Source organism: Oreochromis niloticus, linkage group LG18 (genome assembly GCF_001858045.2).
Source record: "Oreochromis niloticus isolate F11D_XX linkage group LG18, O_niloticus_UMD_NMBU, whole genome shotgun sequence".
Lineage (NCBI taxonomy): Eukaryota > Metazoa > Chordata > Actinopteri > Cichliformes > Cichlidae > Oreochromis > Oreochromis niloticus.
Window position 1 is genome coordinate 12608048 of NC_031982.2, and position 26008 is coordinate 12634055.

Consider the following 26008-nt stretch of genomic DNA (forward strand, 5'->3'; position numbering starts at 1 on the left):
ATGTAGGAGATTACCGAACAGTCATCTTGAGTCTTTACTTTCATCCTTAAACTTAAAGCATTATCAAATTAGCCCACATGCTTACATTGACATCTTTTATTTATTCTTGCTGTGTTGACAGATACATGCCCGTGTAGCTTAAACTGACGTTTTGGTCCTGCTGCATTGCACCTGCTCTGTCTTGTGCATGGAGCTGTCATGGATGCAGTCTGTGTGCGTGTCTCTCCAGCATGCTCAGATGAGGAGATGCCTGCCCAATCATGTCTGTTTTCTAACAGATCTACCTGTTTTTGTCTCTTTGTCTCTTTCTTGTCCTTAACTTCTGTATCCAATTCTGGGTATATTTTTAAGTTTGATTGATTTTTTTTTTTTTATTGCTTTGGTTTGTTTTTCCAAGTTGCTTTGAACTTTGTTATTCGTGAAATGACCACGACTATTTACTTTTTTTTTAATTTCTTGAAATCATGCAAAAATGTTAACTTCTATCCAATTGTCTCTAGATGCTTTGAGTAGGGGGGATGTGGCCCACGAAGATTCCCAGTAATGATGTTACTCATTAAGGAGTGGAGGTTATGCAGCAAATTTATCAATATTTATGTATTCATTCAAGTATTTAATTTGACATTTTCTTTCATATAGCATTAGATTTATTGCTGGATTTGCAAGTAATTGAGAAAAAAAAGACTAGACTTATTGTTTTGCTACTGTAGGGTTATCTTCTTTTATTAGTAATCTTTTTTAAACTGTCTATTTTTAGGGCTTATGTTGTTTATCGCACATATAAGCTTTCTAGTTTTGAGTTTAGTTTCAACAATGTTTCTGCTCTTTGTCTGCCTTCCCTTTCATTCTCTCCTTTCATCCAGAGATGTTTGTCCGTTACTCTTTTTGTCTCTTTCTGTTTCCTGTGTTTTTGACCCACGGGTATCCTCTTCTTCTCTGTTCTTTCAACATCCGTTCTCTTCTAGCCCTTTTCTCTCTCTCTCCCTCTTCTCTTACTTTTGAAGCACCTACTTTCTGAATGGGCCTGACTCTGGTATACAGCCGTGTTTTAAAATAGATCCATGTGTTTTCTTCTTCCTCGCTCCTCTTTTCTTCCCCCTTTTCCCTCCTTCCCCACGAACCCTCTTCTAATCCTCTCTCCCCTGTCTTTTCCCCTCCTTTCCCACCCCCTCCTTTTTTCTCTTCTCCTTCTTCTTCTTCTTCTGCATTCTGTCTGCACCCTGATGTGTAGGAGCGACAGACACATGTACATAAGTTTATTAACTTATAAACATGCACATACTACCTCACATATCTCTCTTTTTGCTCGCACTCGTTCTCTCCCGTTCTGCCTCGTTCTCTCATGCTGTCTTGGTGTTCTTTACTTAAATGTGTCCGATGATCACTTTGTAAATGCCACAACACCTTTTTAGAACCCTTGATCCACTCCTGTCCACATTTCCTATTCATTTGACTACACACTGTATCAGTTTTGAATCCTATGTATTGTACAGTATGTTGTTGTACAATGTGGCTGTCCTTTGCTACATTGCGTTTCATTGTCTGGAAGAGAAGCAGAGCTGCCTCTCTCTCTCTCTCTCTCTCCCTCTCGCTCTTTTTCTTTGTCTCTCTGTCTTTAACTTTTCTATCCTTCGATCTGTCCCTCCCGTGTCTCTGCTCTTATCTTGCTTCTCTCTGTCCCCCCTCACAGTTCTTCGTTCTCTTCTTTGTGTTTCTCCACCATTTTATCCCTCTTGAGTCGCCCAGGCATGCAAGTGACCTATGAGTTCAGTCTCTCGATGCATCTCTCCCCTAATGTGTAGTCAACCGAGCTCTGACAGATGCAGTATTGGATATAACTTGCCACTTTGCTTGTTCTTCTCATGGGGACACAAATAGCAGGCAGGGCCTATTGATTGGCCCCCATGATGCATATACTCTCTCTAAAAGGAGCCCATCTACCGCACAGGCACCTCAAGGCACGGCAATCTGAATGAAGAAAAGTTTTTTCCCTCCTAAGTTACTGCTAAAGATTAGCCTGCTTAGTCACTGCTTCGAGGTGGTGTTTTATTAATAAATCTGCAGCGTAACCTCAAAGTCTTAGCTTCCTGCACAAATTGATAACCCGTAAAAAAAAACCCTGCTGTTGTCGTTTTTTGGTTTTTGTTTTTTTACGAAAGAGAAACTGACTATAGGTGTCATGTCCTGGATGAAATGATACTCAAGAGTTTGTCACTTTATTATTTTGAGAAGGCAGCTCACTCTGAGTGGTTGAGCTCAGCACAAGATTCGTGTCTTTTTGTTGGATTCATCAGTGCCATAAAGTAATTGGGACTAAACTTGAAATATCCCTATGTAATTTTCTGTAAAAACCCTGAAGTTCATTCTCCCCCTTCCTGTTACCTCTCCTCTCCTTCTCTCTCTCTCTCTTTCTTTTTTATCTTTCTCGCCCTCTCTCTCTTTCTCTCTCTCAATCTCTATCTCGCTCTCTGCCTCGCTCTTTTTCTTCTCATTCTCTCCCCCCTTTACTCCCTTGCCCCGTCCTCCTTCTTTCTCTCCACCTTTCTCCTTCTCACTCCCTTCCCCACTTTTCTCCTTCCCTTTCCTTAACCCCTCTCCCCCGCCCCCGTCCCACTTCCTTTCTCCCCTCCCGACTCTCCTCCTTTCCCAGTGCGCCGCGTGCCCCCTCGTTTCTCCATCCTCCCTTCCAACCACGAGATCATGCCAGGAGGGAGCATCAACATCACCTGCGTGGCCGTGGGTTCACCCATGCCTTATGTCAAGTGGATGCTGGGTAATGAGGACCTGACTCCCGAGGATGAAATGCCGATTGGACGGAACGTGCTGGAGCTCAATGGTGTCCGCGAGTCTGCAAACTACACCTGTGTGGCAATGAGTAGCCTGGGTATCATTGAGGCCAGCGCTCAGGTCTTAGTGAAGAGTAAGGGCCCCGGCAACCTTTAGACGCCTAAGAGTGTTTTTAATTTTAGCCTGAGAAAGTAGAAAAGTTCAGCTGTCTTCTCATATGTACTCAGCAGGGTTCTGGCATCCTTTGTCAGTGAAAGTGCAGCAATTTAAATAGTACAAGTTTATTAAGTAGAGTATTTCAGGTTAAATGTTACTGTCACTGGACACTGCAAGTGCCACTAAAGAAAAGCAGTTTAGCAGGTTGGATCTAAATTTAATATATGTTAAATAAAGCAACATTTATACTGTAAAAGAATCAAGTATTTCCACTAAATATAAAATGTAATTTCAACGCTGAGACCAAGAGAGTATTTTTCTTTTTTAAACGTGTAAATCACCTGCTGCCACTCTAATCCCCAGCTTTACCAAAGCCTCCCGGCACGCCCATCGTCACCGAGACCACAGCCACCAGTGTGACCATCACATGGGACTCTGGCAACCCCGACCCCGTCTCCTACTACATCATTCAGTACCGAGCCAAAGGGCCCGACAGCAAGTATGAGACAGTGGACAGCATCACCACCACCCGCTACAGCATCGGGGGCCTCTACCCCAACACAGAGTACGAAATCAGAGTTTCAGCCTATAATACCATCGGCCAGGGGCCCCCGTCCGCTCGCGTGGAGGCTCGTACGGGAGAGCAAGCCCCCGCCAGCCCGCCGCGAAACGTCCAAGCTCACATTATCTCTGAGAACACTGTGATGGTCCGCTGGGAAGAACCGGAAGAGCCCAATGGACAGGTGAGATGAGGATTGGAACAGCTCTGTTTGATCTGTTATCAGTAGAGGAAAACACACATTTTTACATTTTCTTTTATCTGCTGGCATGCTTCTCCAGCTGTCAACCTGAAAAATGTTCTCAAAGGGGCGGTGAATGCCTGCACCGAGACCTCAGATACTCAACAGAAAAAGTCCTTCATTTTTGTGCTTTGTGTACTGTAACAGACAGACAGACAGATAGACAGATAGATACATAGATAGATTTGTATCTTATTTCTTGTCTCCCTGGCTATGCTCTTCTCTCTAAAGAAGGAAAGGGCAATTGGACAGTCCTCTCTAAGTAGAGAGCGCTCCCTCCAGAGGCCTGTTTTCTTTTTCAAGCCTACCAACCTGCACCGCAGGTCCATAAAAGTACAAGACTGAAACTGAGTGCATATGAGGATTATGGATATTAAAGAGTAATAACAGGAGAGCTATACTTTGTACTACCCATAAACTAATCCCACAGACGAGGAATATCGTGATCACATTTTAAATGCTACAATCTGATGGCGTCCACAGTATTATTTATTTATTTTACTGAAGCTTTATCAGGACCAAATGTAAAACTGCACCTTATGACAGTGACCTCTAGGAAACAGTAATCTGTCGGACCATCTGGCCTGAAGTCAAACAATAATTCAGACACGATGACCTTGGCTGCCATAAATTCTTGTTGTGTTAAAAGATGGCATTATAGATTACCCCGGTTGTAGGACACTGGGATTAGGTGAAAGTCACGTAATGCATCCCAGTCCCCGATGACCTTAAAATCCAGTCCCAATCAAAACAAACTCGGCCACACTATTCACTGGGTGGCTTTCCTTTTGCTATGTTTTGTAGGTGAAAGGCTATCGTGTGTACTACACCATGGATCCGTCCCGGCCTATAAACGAGTGGCAGATTCATAACGTCCAGGATAGCGTGCTCACTACCATTCAGAACCTGGTAACCTCAGAGACCTACACCATCCAGGTCCTCGCCTTCACCTCCGTTGGGGACGGACCCTTCTCAGACCCCGTCCACGTTAAAGTCTTGCGTGGAGGTCAGTGCGCGAGCGTGCATCGACATAATCATCGGTAGATGTTCGTGAAAGAGAATAAATTTAGCTCGCATGCTAGTGCATAGATAACGGCTAAGTAGCCATTTGCATTTACTTATGTGTGGATGAGTAATGGTTATTTTTTCAGACGAGCATGTGCAGCAGAGCACAAATGAGTAAGTACTCGTGATTATGTGCAAGTATACAAACCGCTCAGGAGCTTATTCGAGGAGCTTATGTAAAGTTTGAGTAGCAAGCCACTGTGAAAGTTTGACCTGTCAGAACATATGACTTCTTCAAAGTGAATAAATTCTACCAGCCGGGACCGAAGTGCGGAGATTTACGTGAAGGAAACAGGGATTAACAGCGAGAAATATCCCTCATGCCCCGGTGCTGATTGTGTCACCGTGACAGCTCCTGAGAAGCTGCTAGGTTTATATGATGGGAGGTGAAAAGAGATGACAAAATAAAAAAAACTGCGATGGTATTACTGGTTTAAAATTCTGCGGTGCTTTTACTTCTGCTCCACTATTAGTCTCTAACAGTTTCTGACACATTAAGAAATGAAAGTATATGTAAGAATGTGATTTATAACGAGATGTTTAAGGGTTAGTACTTCAATGATTAGTAATTAGGTTGGGCTTAAGTACAGTTTTTAAAACTATTGTCTAAATTGAAGTATTTCTAATGATGAATGCATTATCAAAAAAAAAAACATTCATTGGATTTGAATGGGATTTACTATTTCCTGTTCTTATCTTAATGAAACAGAGTTAAACATATAATAAATAATCTTTATGAATAGTGCAAAGCCAAGTATTAGTACTGCTGTAAGCCAAGGTCTTATTTGAGTGTGTTTTGTCCTGTTCCCTGCAGTCCCTGGCCAGCCAGGCAAGTTTAAAGTGGGTAAAGTGACAGACACGAGCATTGAGCTGACCTGGGAGCCTTCCTACAACAAAGAGAAAATCGTCAACTATGAGCTCCTCTACAAACCTGTCAAGTTTGGCAGCTTGGTAAGACCTCTTAGTCTTTTTTTTAATAAATCCATCTGCTGAGTGGATTTCTTATCAAGACAAAGGCATGAAAGGGAGATAAAGGAAGATTTTTAAAAGATTAACCCCAAAGTCCTGCACCCCTGTGTCTAGTGGTCACTCTCGGTCGACTTCTCTTCTCCAGCTCTTCTCTAATGTCTCTCTTTTTACTCTTCTCATCTCCCCCCCTCCCTCATCGTCGCACCTCTCTGCCCTCTGTTCCCCTCTCTTCGCTCTCACAGGAGAAGCTGACCTTCGGGCCCAGGAATTCTTACACTGTGGAGGGTCTCAAAGCGAACACCGAGTACTCCTTCTCTCTGGCTGCCATCTCAAGCAAAGGCATCGGAGCTTTCACTAATGAACTGGTGCAGAGGACATCACAAGCCAGTACGTCTCGACTGAGCCGGATTCACACAGTGTTCCTGCACACACCAACGCATATCCCACAAATTCAAATTCTATTGTGTTTCTTTCTTTCTTTCTTTAATGTATTGTGCCGAGAATATCTTGGAAACATTTTGTCCTCCAAACGCTCTCACACACAGCTCATAGCGGTACATTTCCCTCAGCTCCCGGCCTGGTAAAACCTGGAAGCCGTCTCTGCATCTCTCCATGTGTCTCGTTTATCAACCCATACGTCCAGCCCCACCCCCTCCTCCAACCCATCCATCTCTGTTTGACCGTGCCTTTCTTCCTCCGCTCAGCCTCTCTCTTTCTCGCACAGCCAAAACATCATGACAGATGGAGATGGAGCACCGATTAATGTTTCACTCTTCCTTTCCTTTGCCCTCTTTTCACTCTTTCCACTCTATCAGTGTCTAATGTCTTTGAAAGGGTGCAACTGTCTGCCACTTATTGGCTAGCAGCCAGTGGTCAGGAGCATTAAAGGATGGCGGGTAGCCTGCTATGTTGACAGGTAAGTGCTGGCCAGTCTGTATTTTACCCATGCTGAGCTTAGATTCTCTCCCTTGTCTCCTTTTCTCTGATTTCTTTGGGTGTTTTTTCTATTTTTGTGCAATCACTCTTAGCCAATAAGAGTTAAATGAGTTCCACCATTTTGTTCTGACACCAAGTTATTTCATATCTGCTCTCAAGAAAGGATAACAGAGAAAATGGTACAAGGAAAAGAATTTATAAAGTCGATACGAAAAGCCCCGCAGTTCACGGCGCCGTGTTCCTTTAAGTGGTAAGTATTTGCAGTCACCCATCAGACTGTGTTTAGTGGGGTTCTCTTCTCTCTTTACCCCCAAACGGAAAGAGTAACCAAGGTTGTGTATCAGCGGATGTTGGTGTGTGTGTGTGTGTGTGGGGGGGGTATTCGGAAAAAGGGAAGGTGCTAGATAAGCAGACTATTTCATGCAGCAGAATTCATTTCCCAGGGAGGTTATGTGCGCTTTGTTATCGCCAAGCTTTGGTGCACATCTAGATTGTCCCCCGAGGCCAACAGAACAGTGGCTGTATGGCTGAGTGGATAGATACTTGAACCTGTCAGCTATGACTATTACACTCCCACACACACACGCACAAGCTATATACTCCCCGAACGCACACACAAGCCTGGACCTCGGACATGCCCGCCTTTGTTTGCGTGTGTGTCTTACTTAAATGACATTATATTGGTTGAGCTACATCTGTGGTTCGTAAATCTGTGGTGTCTTTTTGTGATTTCTGTTTCTGCACTCATGTCTGTAACAGTAAATATCCAAGCCTCTTTCTGATTCAGTGTCTGCAATTCATCATTCTAGCTTGACTTTCAATATCCTGTCTTAGCGCCTTTTTTTCCCTCCGGGATCTCAGATTGTGTTTTGTGGGTTTTTTTCTTTTGTTTTTTTTCTCCTTTACCTGCCTCCTAAATCCTTTCAGCACCGTATGAGATCTGGTTTAGTGGGGTTTTTTTTATCTCCTGCTGCGATGTATAAGACCTTTCTCTAGTCAGCCACAGTGAAAAATCTCACACCACCCTACCGTCTTGAGGACTCGAGGATTAGCCGGCTGGTCATGTGAAATGTATACATGTGTCTGTGCTCTCGTGCAGCCAGCTGTGCATCCCCATTTTTTGAAAGAGAACAGACATTTATCTGTTTTTCATTCATAAATCTCGAGCCTTTTGTGGCACTACCTATAGCCAGGGGATAAGATATAATCATTGACTGCTGGATGCACATTCTCCTTGGGTATAATTAAGTTGTCCACTTAAGGTCGATACTCTTGTCTCTGGTTTATTTCATTAGGCTCTTAGGCTAACATTATGCTTTTACATTATGTGGCTGCTCCCCCTTTTTTTGCCCCATTCAGGTTTGTCCCAGTGTTATCTCTTTCAGTTCAGTTTACCTTAGTTTCTCATTGTTTCCTTTTTTATCCTTATCTCCTGTCCTTTTGCTTGTATTTCCCCCTTCTCTCGGGTCTCTCCTAAACTTTTTGCCAATTGCCCTGCTTGCCCTTTGTCCAATCAGAGCCCTCAGCCGCACCAGAGGGTGTGTCCTGCAAGAGTGCCAGCTCCACCTCGCTGAGAGTAAGTTGGAGGCCTCCTCCAATGGAGGGCCAGAATGGCGAGTTGGCAAGTTATGAGCTGAGATACCAGAGAGTTTCTGGGGCAGGAGGTGGAGGTCAGGGTCTGGAGGTGAAAGACCTTCCTATCCCGGCCCAGCAGGGGCAGACAGTAATAGAGGGGCTGGTGAAATGGAGTTGGTACAACATCACTATTGCAGCCTCCACCGCAGAGGGGACTGGACCCAGCAGCCCTGCTGTGCTCTGCAGAACAGACGAGGACGGTGAGCGTGAGAGCCGCAGATCAGACCTAAACGTTATTGACTGCTAAGTTGATTATTTACCGGCTAGACCTTTGGTCACTTAATTAATTCCACACGTGTGCTCAGTTCCCGGCGCAGCCCCTCGTCAGGTGGATGTCCAGCCGCTGAACTCCTCGGCTCTCCGAGTCACGTGGCGCCCAGTGTTGCCACGGTTACGGCAAGGCCAGATCCGTGGCTACCAGGTGCATTTCAGCCAGGCAGAGAGCGGTGAATCACGCAACCTTCCCCGGATCAAAGACCTCTTATTGGACGAGTCTCAGGTGACAGCATAGCTAAATATATAAATGATTAAATGGTGTTCATTGGTTATGTTCATCCTCCCTTTCTCCTCCGCTCCTTTGACTCACTCCTTCTCTCATCCGTCTCGGCTGCCTGTGGGGTGTGTCTCGTCTGTGGGAGAAGATGGAGGAGGATGACGCGACTCAATATGTGAGTGCAGACTACCCATCCTCTTCTCATTATAAATGAACCAATTATTAATGCATACAGCGCTATGCTGCTAATAGACCACAGATTTAATTATCAACTCTTATGTAAGTTTTCTTCTTTTCTTTTTTTTTGCTGATGCACAGTTCTTCCCCAAAAAAGGGGAATAAATAAATAAATAGTGTCTTTTTTTCTAAGATTGAAAGGAGTGAGTTTGCAGTATTTGATGGTGGTATTTTGTGTTTTCTCCCGCAGGAGCTGATTTTAGGAGATCTGAAAGCAGAGACTTTGTACTCTGTCTCTGTGGCAGCATACACCACCAAAGGGGATGGAGCACACAGCAAAGCCAAGCTGGTGCAGACCCCGGGGATTGGTAAGCATATGTCAAGTATACATTTCAGTGCCCCAGATTTAGTAGCATACTCAAGAATTGATCGTACAGTAAGCTGCACCAGGAGATGGCGATAAATAAGCCTACAATCAATTCTAATTCTTCAGTATTTGTGTGATATATGTTTATCTCTATTCATTTTCTTTTTTTTCTGCTGCCTACGCTGTTGTCTGCAGTGCCTGGTCCCCCCTCCCTTTGGGTGCGTTCGGGATCGAGCCCGTCAGTTGTGGTGCGGTGGGCTCCTCCGCTGGAATGCTCTGACAGCCGGGGGGCCCCGGTGGAAATCCAGGGCTACCGCCTACAGTTTGGCCTGAAGAATAGCTCTTTAGACACCACGGTGGATTTCACAAATCGTGAGAGAAACTTCACTGCGAGAGACCTCTCCCCAGGCTCCTCCTACATCTTTGTGCTCGCCGCAAAGAGCCGAGCAGGCTATGGAGATGTAGTCCAGCAGGAAATAACAGTCCCTATGTTTCCTCCCGTGGGATACCCCAAAATATCTGACTTTGTTAATGTCACTTGCTGCTCCCTGCAGTTGTCCTGGCTGCCCCCAACCCCAGAGGAGAGCAACGGTGTGATTACAGAGTACACTCTAGCCTACAAAGAGGCTGCACACACCCAACCCTCTGCTGACCCAGGCCCCTCCGCTTTTCCAACCCCCTTTGCTCCTCCACGGCTGATAACGCTACCAGCAAGTGAGTCGAGCTACACCATCCTGGGCCTCAATCACAGCAAAGCCTACGAGGTGCAGCTCAGAGCCCACAACAAGGCAGGGCCGGGCCCCTTCAGCCCGCTACTGGTGCGCCTCACCCTGTCCTTGGAAACAGGTAGGGCTGGCCTCCGGCCTCAGGAACACCTTTCTAAGCACTGGTTCAACTTCACATCTCCCCTTACTGTGGATTTCACTCCAAAAACACTAAACTTAATGAAGTCTGGGCCAGTTCTTACAGGTCTGCCTCTCACCAGTGCACCTCAGAGAGGATGAGAACTGCAAAGTGCGGGACACAACTACTCTCCCCAATCTCCTCCACTCACTCACTTATACCTTCATCACCTACCCTTCACCACCAGTGGAAGCAGGCTGAATGTTAATGGATGTTTGCTTCAAGAGCACTGCTTATCACAAACCCTCAGGTAAAAGTCAATACAGGGCTCGGATATACAGTATCTAATAGCGAAGGTAAGTGTTCGGTCTGATTTGAAGCGAAAACCGGCGTCTGGCGCTGTATCTGCAGGTAAGCTTTTTTTATCTGATAGACCTTCACTACCACCTTTTCCAAAGGCTTTGCTGAAGTCTGAGTCTAACAAACACAACCTTACACTCTAACAACGTGGCATGTCACATTCCTGCAGCCAGTCTGTCTCTTACTTGTACTTATTACTCTTGCCATCCACTTTCCTCATCACCTGCCTATCCTCCTAACCATCATGTCTTTCCCCCTCCTCAGTAACTGACCGGGCTGTTCTCCATTTTTACAGGTCTGGAAAAGCAGAGGACGCCGCGATTTTAATAAAACGCTTCATCACGAGTGACTCTCTGCCTGTTTGTTTCTTCACTTCCCAGATGTGCCGAGGAATTTTTCGGTCAATCTGGCCACTGAGACCAGCGTTCTTCTTACCTGGGAGTTTCCAGAGACTAGCAACCCCTATCGCTTTACTGTATGTTGAATGACACGCGCAGTGCCTCATTGTGTTACGTAAAACTCTAATGTTTTAACATCTGTGGGGTCCTTAAGATTATAATACTCGGCTTTATTTGGGTCAAGTTTTTGGAAATTATAGAGTGCATTTTAAGTAGCAAGAGTTAATTAAAGATCAGCACATTGTAGGACAAACAACATCTCAGACATGCAGAAAAAATGTAGGACAGAAAAGAGGATAGAAACGTGAAATACTGAGTAACACAGATCTAATAAAAATGTATAAAATTAATATATAAAAAGAACAAAAATAAAAGGCAAAACAGGCAATATTTAAAAAAAAAAAAGAAGCCAAGATTGATAAAATAAAAAATATAAAATTTAAAAACACTTATGAACTGGTGACTCATTTTTAAAATATTTTTAGCATGCATGACCCTGACACAAATAACACACCCACAGATCTACCCACAGGCATTTATGTGAAATTTCTCTGGACTATGAGAAGTTCAATTAAACTGAGCATTTACTGAATAAAGCAAAATCCATCTACCAGCACTTTAAAGTTCACTAATTATCTCATTTATTGAATCCAGAACAGAGGTTTACTGGGATTATATCCCTCGCTAATAACTGACTGGGTTTACTAACTCCTATTTTACACTAGTCCTGGCTAAGAATAGTTCAGCACACATTCCTCCAATAAAACGTCAGTTTCTCATTTTTCTACTTTTGTTTTTTATGGATTGAACAAAGAAGCTGTGGCTAATTAATTTGCATGCTTCAGATGAATCTGTTTGGGATAATACAGGAATTAACTGTGATGAATTCCCAAACATCTCAAATCTACTGCTGCCTGGTTTTTGTGTACATAAACAAAATTTAATTGACATCAGCAACCTTGCTTTTACATTGTAATATAGCCAGAGTACAACCAGTCAAGTCCTCTATTGCAAAGAGACAAGTTGCATTCATCTGGGCAGACAGACTAGAATTGATTGCAACATGTTGGCAGTCTGTCTGAGTTAATACATTAGATTGCAGTTTTTAGGAGACCTTCACCAATCTGCGATTGAAAGTGGTCATTATAATTACTTACAGTAGGTTCAACAGCAAAAAAACAAACCCAGTGCAGTCACCAGGCAACAACAGACTTTTCAGAGTCTCAACAAGGTTGCCATTGTACTTTGGGTTTGGGGTTGCATCAGAAAGGGCATCTGGTATAAAAATAAATAAATAAATAAATCTGTGAATGTGCAGAGCCCCCCGCTGTGATGACCTCTTGTGAATAAGGGAGCAGCTGAATGCAATTTTAGTTCAAACTCTCAAACAAACCCATCAAAAAACTTTATTCGGGGCATTTTAAAAATGTTCCTTAATTTAGTTCTATAGCATTAAATTACTAATTAAACAGCACACAACTTAAAGATTAGCTTCACCGACTCTTTCCCACCCTTCAGGTTGAATATAACCGTCAGAAAATGGAGGTGGACGCTCGCTTGAGAAAGGCAGTCATCCCAAACCTTCAGCCTAACACGAGCTACGACTTTAAAATCACCGCTCCTGAGGGGAACCCGGGAGGCCTTCGCCATCGCATCTCTGCTAAGACATCCCCACCGATCACCATCCGCCGCCCTGAGATCGACCGCACTCGTGACTCCGAGACCACCGTGACGCTAATCTTGCCATCACTGGAGAATCGCAGTCCCATCAAGTAAGGCTGAAAGACTTACACACCTTGAAAACGTTGTCATGTCATATAGGGGTGACAGTCATCTGACTTGCCGTGTTCAAGTCCGGTGATTACAGTCTGTAACAGTACGGGGCACTGATGGTAACAGTACATGACTGCTCTAAAGTGAAAATAGTTACAGACAGTTTGCTATTGTGCGACTGCAGCTGTTGTTATGTTGTTTGTCCTCTTGTGCTCCCACAGGAATGTTTATGTTGTTGTGGTTCCGCTGCGAAGGCCCCGCGGCGTCATCAGACACCTCAAGAGTCCAGACGAAATGGACCTAGAGGAGGTGAGAACCACAACAATAACAGCACCCACTGATGTCTGAGCCTGCGAGGAGGAAAAGACCTATAAACACACACAATCCTATCTCTGAGAACTCCTGGCAACGCTTACCCTTTTTAATTCAATATCAGTGTTTAAACATTAGTCACAGTTATTGGAGCGGCTTATTTTGCTCGTCTGTGTCTTTTCTCTCTTTCTCTTTCTTTCTTTTAGCTGTTAAAAGACATCAGTCAAAGGCAGAGGGATTCTCGACAGCAGAAGCAGGTGGACTTGCGCCGGGCTTACATCACAGCCCGTTTCACACCTGCCATCCTGCCGGCTTTCTTCACCCTGGGGGACCAGCTGGACTATGGAGGCTTTGAGAACCGAGCTCTAGAGCCAGGGCAGGAGTACGTCTTCTTCATTCTGGCTGAGCTGAACTCCACATCTGGGGTATGAAAGACACTACTTTACATGTCTTTTCCCTCTGGTTTTTTTTAAACCGCTCCCACATTCCAGGCTGTCCGCGTTTGTCTCCTGCAGCCTGTCACTATACATTGTAATCAATACGGCCGAGCTGCTAAAACAATAAAATGCCCGTCAGTCAAAGTGTTGTAAGCAAAAGGCAATAACCCTCACATACTTCCATCACCACTGCTAATAAAGAGTGAGTGTACCCACTGTGGCAGTGGAAGAAATATTGCCTCGCGCACCCCTGCTATGTATGTGCATTCAAACTGGAATAGACATAAATATACAACTTAAAATTAGACTAGGGTCTTTATATTAGATTTTTTTCATTATTAGGATCCCTTCTAGCTCAGGGGATGCTCTTCCAAACTTCTGCAGAACTAATAAAAAGCAACAGTTTGAACAACATTAAGGTTAGGTACATTTTTTTGAGCTACTGTCTAAAATGCTGAGGAAAAATAAAGGTACAAATGTCTGCACATTATATGACTGATCACAATTATACAGACATGTTTTCAGTCTAATGCAATCCAGTGCAACAGCTCAATAATGCAAACACTGACCCTGTTTTACTTTTGCAAAAAAAAAAAGAAAAAACTGAGGGAGAGAACAAACGATTCGACTCTACACTTACTTCTCTGTAAGAGCAAGAGAATGAAGGCCGATAAATAAATATTTGCCAAAAAGCATCAAAAGAATGTTAAAGAAAATTAAAAAATAACCAGTCTTATCATTGGTATTGTCAGTACGGGAGCAGGATGGGTGAGAAGCAGTATTTTGAATGGCATAAATCAAACAGAGATGCATTGGAGTGAAGATCTCACTCAGCCTGAGGAAATGTGGGGATTTGTTGTGGGGAAACACCAGGCTCAGGTTTTCAGGTTCTCTCCAGTTTTCCTGGTGATCCTAATCCACACCTGCTGCAGTAATCCACAGAGATAGAGCACACAGATAAAGGAGACAGGCGAGCAGGCAGTGCATCGAATTGGAATTTAGTCTCAGGTGTTCACGGTAGACGAAAGTTAAACACTAAAAAAATAAAATGCCCTTTTTTGTGACTGCCTGTCCACAATTTTGTGATCATCTTCTTCTGTGGTGTTTTTTTGTTTGCTTTTTTTTTTTTTTTTACAGAAGATGTACGTGGCCAGCCCGTACACAGACCGTGTGATTGCCCCGGACTCGGACCCGCAGCCATTCGATGCAGGCGACGGTCTGATCTGGGTGGTCGGACCAGTCCTGGCTGTAGTCTTCATCATCTGCATCGTTATCGCCATCCTCCTGTACAAAAAGTGAGTGGGATGGACTTCATAAAAATAAAATGTCAAATTTTCCAACCGTGACGCTAACTCACACTCTTGGTCACACTGGGTAAATGCCACAGCAGCTTTGATTATGACTCTTCAAGGATAAGACTGGCTTTAGTCTAAACTTTTCACAATGCCATCAAACTCCATGAAATGCACAGAAATCTTTTCATGCGTTTCAGCCTCGCTGTTTGTGAACATTCATTCTAACTGAATATGTCAATCTTTGAAGATGTCCCACACATATAGTACATTATATATTTAGGGACTGTGGTTTTTTGGCAAACAAATATGTGTCAGCGACTATTTACAGCAACTAGATTAAAATACATTTGTGGTTGCTAGTGAGTATTTACAGCAGCAGGATTATGCGTCAAAACTCGAGTCAAAATAAACGACGGTGCCATTACTTATCATGTTCCAGCTGCGTCCGTGTGGCTCACTGATGGGTTTTATACAGTGCAGCAACATTAAGCATACACAGTCAGGTACTGCGCTTATATTCTTTTTGCACCTCCTGCTGTTATACTCTTCCACAACAGCTCAACATTCACCAAATTCTCTATGAATTTGGAAATTTTGTTCATTCCTCAGACAGCCATCAAGCAGTCTGACCCTGCTGTAAGCCTGTGATATCTGCTGCAAGCCTTCAAGCATTTGAATGCTAATGCAAAATATTGATTTTCCTCTCTAACAATCTGTCCATTTCCTTCCCTTTCTTCCTCTAATTATTCCTGCCCTTGCTCCCGTTTCACTGGAAGCAGCAAACCTGACAGGTAAGATTAAACCAATGTCAAGATCTTTGTACATTTTAACCCACAGTAATTACAAGATACCAGATGCTGTACAAAGAACTTGTACAAGGACTTAAACACTGTATCTGTTAATGCTGTGTTTACGCGAATCAAGCGGCCACGCTAATGACGTGTCAGTACCGAGCCTGCTTTCCTGTCCCTGGTTTGTTTGCATGTGCTAATTGCTCTTTTGACTCACTGGTGTTTCAGCAGTAAGCGCAAAGACTCTGAACCTGGAACCAAGAGCCTTTTGAGCAACGCCGAGATGATGGCCCATCACCCGACCGATCCCGTGGAGATGAGACGCATCAACTTCCAGACTCCCGGTAAGCAGCGTGCGCCTCCACGGGCACCCGAAGAAACACTTTTTGTTCTCAACGATAAAATCTACTTTTGATTGCTCATCGTTTGAAAATGAAATATTCATGCCGGCAGTTTTATTCCTGGTAGAAACCCGCAGACGAGATTGAGAAAGTTTTCCTCCTCATCACAGCCAACACATACCTGGCAGCTTCTAGTCGTTTCTGAGATCAAAATGGCTTCTGCCCAGGTAGTACAGTCACTGCTTAGTCACGGCTGAGTCATCACGGTGTGACAAAATCTGATTATCTCCGCTCGCCCACAATCCACATGCCAAGCTGCAGAAAGTAGCATCAGAACAAACAGAAATGACAGAAATCTGCCTTATCAATCTTGAATGTTTAGAGCTCAGAGCGGATTCTCAGAAGTTATGCTGTGGGTTAACAGTGATCATTTGTAAAGCAATTGGCTCTCTTCTCGCCAGCATAACCAACCAAAGCCTCACTTTGAAGTAAATACACAGATTTTGCTGCTTCCCACCCCCTACCGAGCGAGATCTAACAACACAGCTGCTTCGGTCGAGGCAACGGGCCAATGAGGCTTCGCTTTCACTTCTTCCCGTTCAGTTAGCACCATCCAAATAACACATGACCTGAAGGAATTTAATCACCGCTCTCGGTGTATTTTTTGTGGTTGCAATTTATAGAAGCGTTTCGGGGTCCTTGTTGAAAAAGGTGGCGAGACGTGTCACCACAGAGAAAGGTCACCTGCCAGGATATAAAAGGGCAAATGAGAAAGATTTTTATTTAATCAATAGATAAAGGTCTAAAGTTTTTTTTTTTTCCCCCATGTTCCTGGGAAGCAAAGAATCCCCCTCCCCACCACTCTCACACACACACACACACACACACACTCACACTCTCACACATACAGAAGAAAGCACTTCAGAGCTTCTCTTTCATCATGAGAATTTTTCATGCTCGCGTGGCAGCAACCTTGACGCTCCCTCCTCGCCCACTTCTTCTCCCCTGAGATTTGTGCTTTTGAGACGCTGAAATTTGTTTCCAACAAAACCGGCCGATCCTATCTGAGGTCATTCCGGTGCCGACTTGAGCGTTTTGTCGTGCTTACCTAGGGGTGCTGCAGTGCCTGCCTTTAGAGAAAAATCAGTGCTGATGTGAGCGCGCGTTTGACGGCTGTAGCAGCACAGCACCTCAAATGCTTTTCATAGTGCATCGGCGTGCATTATAAATCACCCAAACATCGAGAATGCGTTCTGGAATCTGGCATTGTGAAATCTGTTTATTGCACACAGAGTTTGTGTTAGTTTGATTTATTGTTGAAAGTGTTTGCCTTTTGAATGGGGAATAGATTGCTATAGCTTCTCTAAAGAAACGACTGTACAAGGCAGAGGTTGCTTCCTTTGTGTGCATCCGTGCATGTGTGTGTGTGTGCGTGCGTGCGTGCACCGCCCTCCTAATTAGTGTTCTGTCTGTGTTTGTTTTCTCTGAGTCGCTGCTCCTCTGATCACAGAGAAAGCAATTTATCAAAGAAAAACAATTTACAAACAAACAAACCTCGCCTCACTTTGTCCGCGCACATGGATCAAAATTGATTTTCTGCCTCAGCGTGTTCCTTAATGATATGTGATGTTGTCTGATTGTATAATTATCGTCGCATCTTTGCATATGAGTGATGTCGTGCGGCAGCAATTTAGGTCGCTGAGCTGAAGTCTGCATCACCTCTGACCCTCATTGTAACGCAGGAATGATGAGCCATCCTCCCATCCCCATCAGCGAGCTGGCTGAGCACATAGAGCTGCTGAAAGCCAACGACAACCTGAGACTCTCCCAGGAGTACGAGGTGAGAAATACTGTATATTATCATTCCATATAATAAATAGATACCATCCTGTTATTTGGCGATGTTAAGCCTGTTAAGCCTTCATAAAGCAAGTGTTACTTAACATTTGTTTACCTGCGTGCAGGCTGCTTGTTCATGATTTATTCAGCAGCGCAATTTATTGCTGTAACTCGTCTACATTACAGAGTGCTCTCTTTCCATTATCCTCAAATGCACCACTAAATATGCCAGCACACGCTATTAATGCACGTATTTTGTTGCTCTCTCGCAGTCAATCGACCCGAGTCAGCAGTTCACCTGGGAACACTCCAACCTGGAAGTTAACAAGCCCAAAAACCGCTACGCCAACGTCATAGCGTACGACCACACCAGAGTCATCCTGTCTCCCATAGAAGGTGAGGATTTGCTGGAAATGAATGTCAATTACAGAAGATTTTGAGAGTTCCTAATGGAGGGGGCGGGGCATGTTTGAGCCAACAGGTGGGTGCATAGCACACAAAGAGTTGGTATGGGGAGAGTGGTGCGAGAGCTACATGATAGATGAAATCTGAATTTGCGAACAGTGCTGGAGACCAACTGTGTGCAGTGGCATGAGACTGACAAACAGCGCGAGTGCATCCAAGTGCGGCCCGCTCTCCTCCAGAACAAGGAGGAGGGGAATGGTTTTGATCTGGAGCTCATGAATTTACACTGACAGATTCTTGTTTGTTTGCTGTCGTCCACTAGTCATCCAGCAGCCTGTCTGCTGGAAGCCACGGCTGTCAGAAACAAACAGTTCGTTAGGCTGTTGGATGTCATACACGGGGGTTAATTTATTGTGCCACTTGCGCAGATTGCAGTTTAGCACGAGACTCAGAAGTGTCTCACTTGTAGGTATCCTGGGCAGCGACTACATCAACGCCAACTACATTGATGGCTACAGGAAACAGAATGCCTACATCGCGACCCAGGGGCCGCTGCCAGAGACGTTCGGGGACTTTTGGAGGATGGTGTGGGAGCAACGGGCTGCTTCTGTCGTCATGATGACACGCCTGGAGGAGAAGTCACGGGTAAGAAAGCAAGACCTTACCCACTGACCCACATCTGCAATTTCAATTATCCAGAGTCATGTTGCATACATGAAACTGAAGAAGAACGTCGCTTTTCTTCTGAGAACTGCAGTAGCGATGAGGCTAATGCTTTTCTTCGATTCTCGCAGATCAAGTGCGATCAGTACTGGCCGAGTCGTGGCACAGAGACATACGGGATGATCCAGGCCACGCTGCTGGACACAATGGAGCTGGCCACTTTCTGTGTTCGCACCTTCTCCCTGCATAAGGTAAATTATTTCACGCCTCCTGTTCCACCTGTGTGCCCCTCGATTCACTTCTCTGCCCTCACCTCCCTTAAGTTTACGGACATATCCACAGAGAACAGCTTTGATCTCTTGAACTTACAATTTGGAAGCAGGAGCAACTGAAGTAATCATGAGCGAGCAGCGCGTGTGGACACAGAGGATAATAGATTAGTCTGGGCTTCGTGGAGTGTTCAAACCAGGCCAGCCTCCCTGTGTCAGGGACTGTGATTTGATCTCTGTTGGAGGCAGAGCAATTTCTTGTGGCACAGGGCTAATCTAGGACCGTCAGACTGGCGTGTCTCTCTCTGGCCTACTTACAAACAGAAACTAGGCCAGCTGTAGTTTCCAAGTGATACTCAACCTCTCGAAATTTTTGTTTATGTGTTGTGAAATGTGGCGTTAGAATAACAAATGACTAAGAGAATAATAACAGTAGGTAGGCTGAAGTACTTTTATGTACGAATAGCTTCTTTCAGCTGCTCACCTTTTTTACAGCCGACGTCCTTACCCAGCCAGCCCCCTTATGTTGGGCTGGGGACCAACAGTGGGAGCAATAGATGTGTATCTGATGTCCCGGTGCTCCTGTTCTTCCTGCATCATCATAATAATGTTGGTCCAGCATCAGCATTGCAACTGACAAATCACATTGTTGCGATGTCATAGCTTTGCAATGTGGAGTCGAAAAAACCCACTTCTGTTTATAGAAAACTCTTCTGGATCAAGTAGTCGGTATTTCAATGGTTTTCTATACAACATGATAAATGTATGATTAAACTTTGTTTTAATCATACATTTATCATGTATGATAACAGTTTGTTGTTAGCCAGATTTAGCTTACTCGTGTTGGTTTGGTAATGATAGTTTTTAATAGCATTAGCTAACGTCTTGGCTAATGCTAACTGAATACTCATACAATATTGTTGTGATGATGCAGGAATAACGCCAATACTGGGTTATCAGATTGTGTGTACACTAGCACTCCTCTTTTTGATATTGGGGTTGTGCTTTCCTCTTTACCCTGTGAACTAGTAACATTTTGTGATGTTTTGTAGCTATCCATACATAAAAAAGTTAGCAAACATGCTAACTCCTGCATATCAAAATATCCTTGTGTTTCTTGCTTTCAATTAAATTATTCTGAGCAAATTCTTTTCGTCTTAAGACCAGTGGTCAGTTTTGTGTTTTTAAATGCAGATCCCTGTGAACTTTGAATGATTACGCATTAAATAATTTGCATGAATAAAAACATGTATAAATTTACATTAATTTTAGAGGAAATTTCTGGGATCAAGATTTAATCCATGTTTGTTTTTAAATTACATTCCTACCAAAATAAGAAACTGGTAGGTTTATGAATTTTATTAAGCACCTGATTTCTTTGCTTCATTTGCATTCGGCTTTGCATCTATTACATCTTATTATAGTCATAGTTTAATGTGTGTACACACCTTACTCAATGTGTTTCTACTTTTTTTGTCACATCAAATATTTTATCTGTCTTAAAACTGATTATTTGGTACATTTGCTAAAAGTCTGACTAATCCCGTTATAGCCACTAATTTAAAAACATTATCTTTTCTATTTGGTTTAAATTCTGTATCCTCTGAGATTTCTCCCATATAAAATCATTCCACTTTCTTTCTGCATTGCTCTACAAATCCTCCTCCAGGTTTTAACTGTGCTATTGACACATTCATTTTATTCCCAAAGGAAATTATTGAACCATTTCATTCCTAAACTCAAGATGGTTTTTGGAACACACACTTGAAATAATAGATAATTAATCTTTTCAAAGACGGTTAAATTTAACAACTTCCAACTCTTTTGTTTAATCAGCTTTTTTTATAAGAGTCTGTGCTAATGAAGCTTACAAATTTCGTTGTACAAGTGGTTTTGGCTTCAGTGACACTAACCTCAGTTTTTCTCACGTGTTTCTCACGTCAGAGTGGAAGCAGCGAGAGGCGAGAGGTGCGTCAGTTCCAGTTCACAGCCTGGCCCGATCACGGCGTGCCAGAGTATCCCACCCCCTTCCTCAACTTCCTACGCAGAGTCAAAGCCTGCAACCCCCCTGATGCTGGACCTATCATTGCTCACTGCAGGTATGCTCACACCCACATTTAATTTATCTTGGAGGTAAATAGGATCAATGCTGCTTTCATCATGACTGTGAAGCTTTAGTGAGGGAGCGTTTAACTTAGAAAAATGGCTGGGAAAGTGGCTGATTTGCTACGCTAATTTCATCTTAAGGTAACAATATCCGACCCTTGTGGAGCTCACTAAATTTCACAGTTGTTTGATCTGCACAAAACTGAAGAGATTGAAAATTGCATTTTCACTGGTTGGTTACGCTGGGAACTGTTTCTTGGCTGAATACAGAAAATTCCTTAACTCTCCAGTGGTCAACAGAAATAGCGTGAGAACACTTCACGCTATCATTGCATGAGATGCAATTTGATCATTTTCAGCTAATTTTTCATTCCTAGTTTTTTGGCCAAGCATCAGCTATTTTTACATTTGACCTGAACTTCTGAAAAGATCCTTAAAAACATTTTAATCTTTAAAAAAATCTTACTGAAGAAAATATCGTGTATATAACACGCCTTTTTTGCCCCCTATGTCAGCGCCGGTGTTGGTCGCACTGGCTGTTTCATTGTCATCGACGCCATGCTGGAGCGCATCCGACACGAGCGCACTGTGGACATCTACGGTCACGTGACCCTGATGCGCTCACAGAGGAACTACATGGTGCAAACGGAGGACCAGTACAGCTTCATCCACGAGGCCCTTCTGGAGGCTGTGGCATGCGGAAACACTGAAGTGGCTGCCAGGAGTCTCTACTCCTACATGCAGAAGCTGTCCAAGGTGGAGAGCGGAGAGCATGTGATTGGCATGGAGCTGGAGTTTAAGGTGAGAGTGGAGGCAGTGGAGCTGGAAAACATTTAAATGAAGTGGAAGGCATGCAAATTTTACATCTGATATTTGTTTGAGAAGTAGAAAATATTGGCAATATTGTCTCCAGATTTTAAAAAAGAAGTACCCATTTGAAATAATTGGTTCGATGGTGTGTCTGTGAGTTGTAAACCTTTAAGCTAGACGTGATCTTTGCCTCACAGGTTGGTTTAGTATAGAAAATATTGTTAGAGGCCCAATGATAATATAACACCCATGTCTTTGTGAAAAAAATAAAAAAAATAAAAGACATAATTACAGCCTGTACTATTTTCAGTTTATTAAGTAGTTAAGATAACTCTTGGTTTGTTCCAGTTTCTCAGCTATGACCACATGAATTTATGCTGTTGTTTTACTTTTTGGCAGCAAACTAATTGTTTTTGTGTGTTTGGGCTGTTGTTCAACAGTTATTGGATTAAATAATCAATGAAATAATCAGGAAGATGATTTAAGAGTGCTTTGAAAAACATTTACTTGATTCATATACTTAAAGATACAGTGTGGAAAATGTCACAAGCAGATGTCAGTAGAGGGTAGATTTCTTACCCCTCTTAATTCAAGTGCATGATTCTAGCTACGATGCCCACAGTAGGACAGACACAGGTATGATCCTCCATATGTTCAGTCTGAAGGTGCAGACACATCCTCTGGCTTTGCCATATTACGTATATGTCCGGTCTTTAGCCACGTCCATAAAACAAGCTTAGGCAAAACAGCGATGTCCATCTTGGCCACGAACGGGTGCCGACTGCTATGTATTTTTAAAGGATTCTTTCTAAGTTTATAAGAATACATCAGTTTGTTGGAAGACGTAATTACACACTAATCAATGATTACTTTCTCAAAATAATTATTACATTAAATAACCTAAAAAAATTACTGACTGCACCTTTAAAAGAAAAAAACCCACTTTCCTTCATTTTCTCTCCACCCAGCGCCTGGCTAACACCAAAGCCCACACGTCCAGGTTCGTCACAGCCAACCTGCCTTGCAACAAATTCAAGAACCGACTAGTTAACATCATGCCCTATGAAACCACCCGCGTGTGCCTCCAGCCCATCAGAGGACTGGAGGGGTCCGACTACATCAACGCCAGCTACATAGACGGTTACAGGTATGTTTTCGTCCTGCAAACGCTAATATGACCTGACCTCCTCTCTCTGCTGCGGTCCTCTTACGATGGTTTGATGAGTGAATGGACTGGATAGCTTTTCACCACATTGCTCTCACCTGTCACTTCCTGTCAGATCTGTCATTACTGTGTACATGTTGCCACTATTTGTCTCGCTGCGTGGCACTCATTTTGGCCCAGTGAAGACTTTCTGATGATTCAGGCATTCAGAGTCATTGTACACACATGTTGTGACTGTTGCTCTTCTTGCCTGCAGCCTGACCCCCTTTTCAGTCTGATTCTTGACAGATGAAGAAACAAGGCGGGGGAAAGGAAGTGGCTACATAATGTGTGTTTGTGTGCGTTTGTGTGTGTAGGCAGCAGAGAGGCTACATTGCCACCCAGGGTCCACTGGCTGAGACTACAGAGGACTTCTGGAGAATGCTGTGGGAACACAACTCCACTATAGTAGTTATGCTCACTAAGCTGAGAGAAATGGGACGGGTATGGACAAAATACACAAAGCTAAATAAACAACAGGTCTTGTAACATTGCAGCCCTCTTGCGTATGATTACTGAAGACTTCTTATGTGTTCTGCTCTGGCAGGAGAAGTGTCACCAGTACTGGCCCGCTGAGCGCTCAGCCAGGTATCAGTACTTTGTGGTGGACCCCATGGCGGAGTACAACATGCCTCAGTACATCCTCCGGGAGTTCAAAGTTACAGATGCCAGGGTTGGTTCATGCTTTGCTTAAAGTGTCCTCTTGCATGTTGCATTCAGACAACGGTGTCACATCACACTACGAGGTTTTTCAGGAGTATTTTGTCAGTGCTGTTAGCAAGCAGTGGCGCACAGCATGTACTATCGACCTGTAGTGTGTGCTGGTTAGTGTGTGTTTTCTATGTGAATGTGTGTAACACAACAGGTTCAAGGTATTGACAGACTCCTATGGATCACTCATTCAACCATGCTGTCTCCAGATTACCTTGACATTGTGTGTGTGTGTGTGTATTTGTGTATTTGTGTATATTCACACACACACACACGTGTCAGTCATACATAAATCCAGTTAAGCCTGTCCAGCCCTGACGCCACATTGACAGATGCTCTATTGATCTCCATTAAAGGGGAGTCAGAAAGGCTGAGCAGAAGAGAAAAGATGTAATTGCCTTCTGAGAGGCTGACAAAAGCAGACGCACTGACGTTACAGCTTTAAGTTAACCACAACCACTGATCCAGGATCAGATAACAGTAATCATTAGAAGGAAGAGAGGATATTGCCTGGCAGTCTCACTCCTCAGTCAATACAGCGAGAGGAAGCTTTGTAAATAATCATTTCGAAATAATCACCTTGCATGAAGACCAACTGCACATTCAAGGACAAGCGTCTGAATATGTGACAGAAAGACATCAGATAGATCTTCACATCCATATAGTGTGCAGGTTATTGTTTTAACTGATTCCTCGCTCCCCCAGGACGGCCAATCACGAACAGTGCGTCAGTTCCAGTTCACTGATTGGCCAGAGCAAGGTGTGCCCAAATCTGGGGAGGGCTTCATCGATTTCATTGGCCAAGTGCACAAAACCAAGGAGCAGTTTGGCCAGGATGGACCAATCTGCGTTCACTGCAGGTGAGCAGCGGGCTTTATCTAACACAACCGGTCGTTGGTAATTAAATCACAGTTTAATGTGACTCTCGCCTTTGTAATAACAGTAGTGTGTGTGAGAATCCAGCACACTGTTGATCTGACACACTACATACGCTAGTAAAATTGTTTTCCTTTGTGGCTGCAGTGCCGGCGTGGGGCGGACAGGTGTCTTTATCACTCTGAGCATTGTCTTGGAGCGGATGCGTTACGAAGGGGCGGTAGACATCTTCCAAACTGTCAAAATGCTGCGGACACAGAGACCAGCCATGGTGCAGACTGAGGTAAACACACACTCATTAACCAGGGCAGAGACAGTGAAGTAGAGCACTGCATTAATGAGAATGGTGGTATTTGACATTTAGCCTATTGTTGATTTTAACTATTTGATTATTAAAGGAAAATCTCTCTATTAAAGTCTTTTTGGTAAAAAATAATGTGGATTAAGAAACCATTAGATTCATATTATCACCGGGCCTTAAAAATTCTCCCAAAGTAACAGAGATGGAAATGTTAACCACATAAACGAGATCATAATTCCACTGGTTGTGTATGTATATGCAGTCAGATCTGGGAAAAGAACAGAAATGTGACTAGCATAAGAGTTTAGAATTATATTCATTATCTGCCCAAGAAGCTAAAATGCTTCGCAGCTTGGCATGCTGAACTGTATCGCATATTTTTAATCCATGCTACAATAACACAGGCAAAGCCTTAATGTCATTTAGGCAGCGCTAGCTATTGATGAGCAGTCCCACCCACATCAATATACATTTGCATTAGCATAAGCAGGACACTGAAAGGAGGAAATAGCCCCCAGAGTGTGAATTTTTCATTATAAAATGTAACAGCAAGAGACACAAGCTGGTGGAGCACTTTGTAACAGTGTCATGTTATATTCTATATACAGAAGCAAGGTATGCAGATGGTTTAATTCATAGGTTCGTTGGCATAAACGTGAACGCATATTTGATAAAGTGCTGTGCTTTACACTATGCACTAGTGCACTGGTTCACTATATGTAAAAATCTGACTTTTTCATGTTAATTATAAGAAATTAATGAAAATATATTTCTAAGTGTGCTCGAGTGCTAAATTTATGCATATTCGTAAGTATGCAGCATTGTGCAAAAGTCTTGAGCCACCTGATTTCTCTATATTTTGCTTTTGTGCAAAACTTAAGCAACAGTT

The 26008-nt window shown here is 43.5% G+C and overlaps 2 protein-coding genes across 15 annotated transcripts in view; both read left to right on the plus strand.

Annotated features, from left to right (window-relative positions):
- The window catches only part of ptprsb (protein tyrosine phosphatase receptor type Sb), a 68436-nt gene that overhangs the window by 39271 nt on the left and 3157 nt on the right, over positions 1 to 26008 (plus strand). For 4 of the 13 annotated variants that reach the window (XM_025900104.1, XM_025900107.1, XM_025900106.1 and 1 more), the window contains 23 exons: positions 2651 to 2920; positions 3307 to 3686; positions 4548 to 4749; positions 5623 to 5759; positions 6020 to 6164; positions 10969 to 11063; positions 12505 to 12758; positions 12981 to 13068; positions 13278 to 13496; positions 14646 to 14803; positions 15580 to 15594; positions 15823 to 15938; positions 17678 to 17775; positions 18047 to 18170; positions 18649 to 18824; positions 18974 to 19093; positions 21056 to 21210; positions 21733 to 22018; positions 22996 to 23174; positions 23549 to 23675; positions 23779 to 23904; positions 24648 to 24802; positions 24966 to 25101. In XM_025900104.1, coding sequence (XP_025755889.1) covers positions 2651 to 2920; positions 3307 to 3686; positions 4548 to 4749; positions 5623 to 5759; positions 6020 to 6164; positions 10969 to 11063; positions 12505 to 12758; positions 12981 to 13068; positions 13278 to 13496; positions 14646 to 14803; positions 15580 to 15594; positions 15823 to 15938; positions 17678 to 17775; positions 18047 to 18170; positions 18649 to 18824; positions 18974 to 19093; positions 21056 to 21210; positions 21733 to 22018; positions 22996 to 23174; positions 23549 to 23675; positions 23779 to 23904; positions 24648 to 24802; positions 24966 to 25101 — 3761 coding nt within the window. Of the gene's footprint in view, positions 1 to 1231; positions 1247 to 2650; positions 2921 to 3306; positions 3687 to 4547; positions 4750 to 5622; positions 5760 to 6019; positions 6165 to 10968; positions 11064 to 12504; positions 12759 to 12980; positions 13069 to 13277; positions 13497 to 14645; positions 14804 to 15579; positions 15595 to 15822; positions 15939 to 17677; positions 17776 to 18046; positions 18171 to 18648; positions 18825 to 18973; positions 19094 to 21055; positions 21211 to 21732; positions 22019 to 22995; positions 23175 to 23548; positions 23676 to 23778; positions 23905 to 24647; positions 24803 to 24965; positions 25102 to 26008 lie in introns of all 13 variants that reach the window. The other 9 variants (XM_019348201.2, XM_025900103.1, XM_025900100.1 and 6 more) reach the window with 6 other exon arrangements.
- On the plus strand, positions 8416 to 10962 carry LOC112842785 (receptor-type tyrosine-protein phosphatase delta). 2 transcript variants are annotated; one of them, XM_025900111.1, is made up of 5 exons: positions 8416 to 8847; positions 8990 to 9016; positions 9269 to 9386; positions 9581 to 10231; positions 10884 to 10934. In XM_025900111.1, exons 2-5 carry the CDS (start codon positions 8990 to 8992, stop codon positions 10913 to 10915), a joined length of 828 nt encoding a protein of 275 aa, XP_025755896.1. In that variant the 5' UTR covers positions 8416 to 8847; the 3' UTR covers positions 10916 to 10934. The 2 variants fall into 2 exon arrangements, with proteins under 2 accessions (XP_025755896.1, XP_025755895.1); XM_025900110.1 differs by having other exon boundaries at positions 9581 to 10962.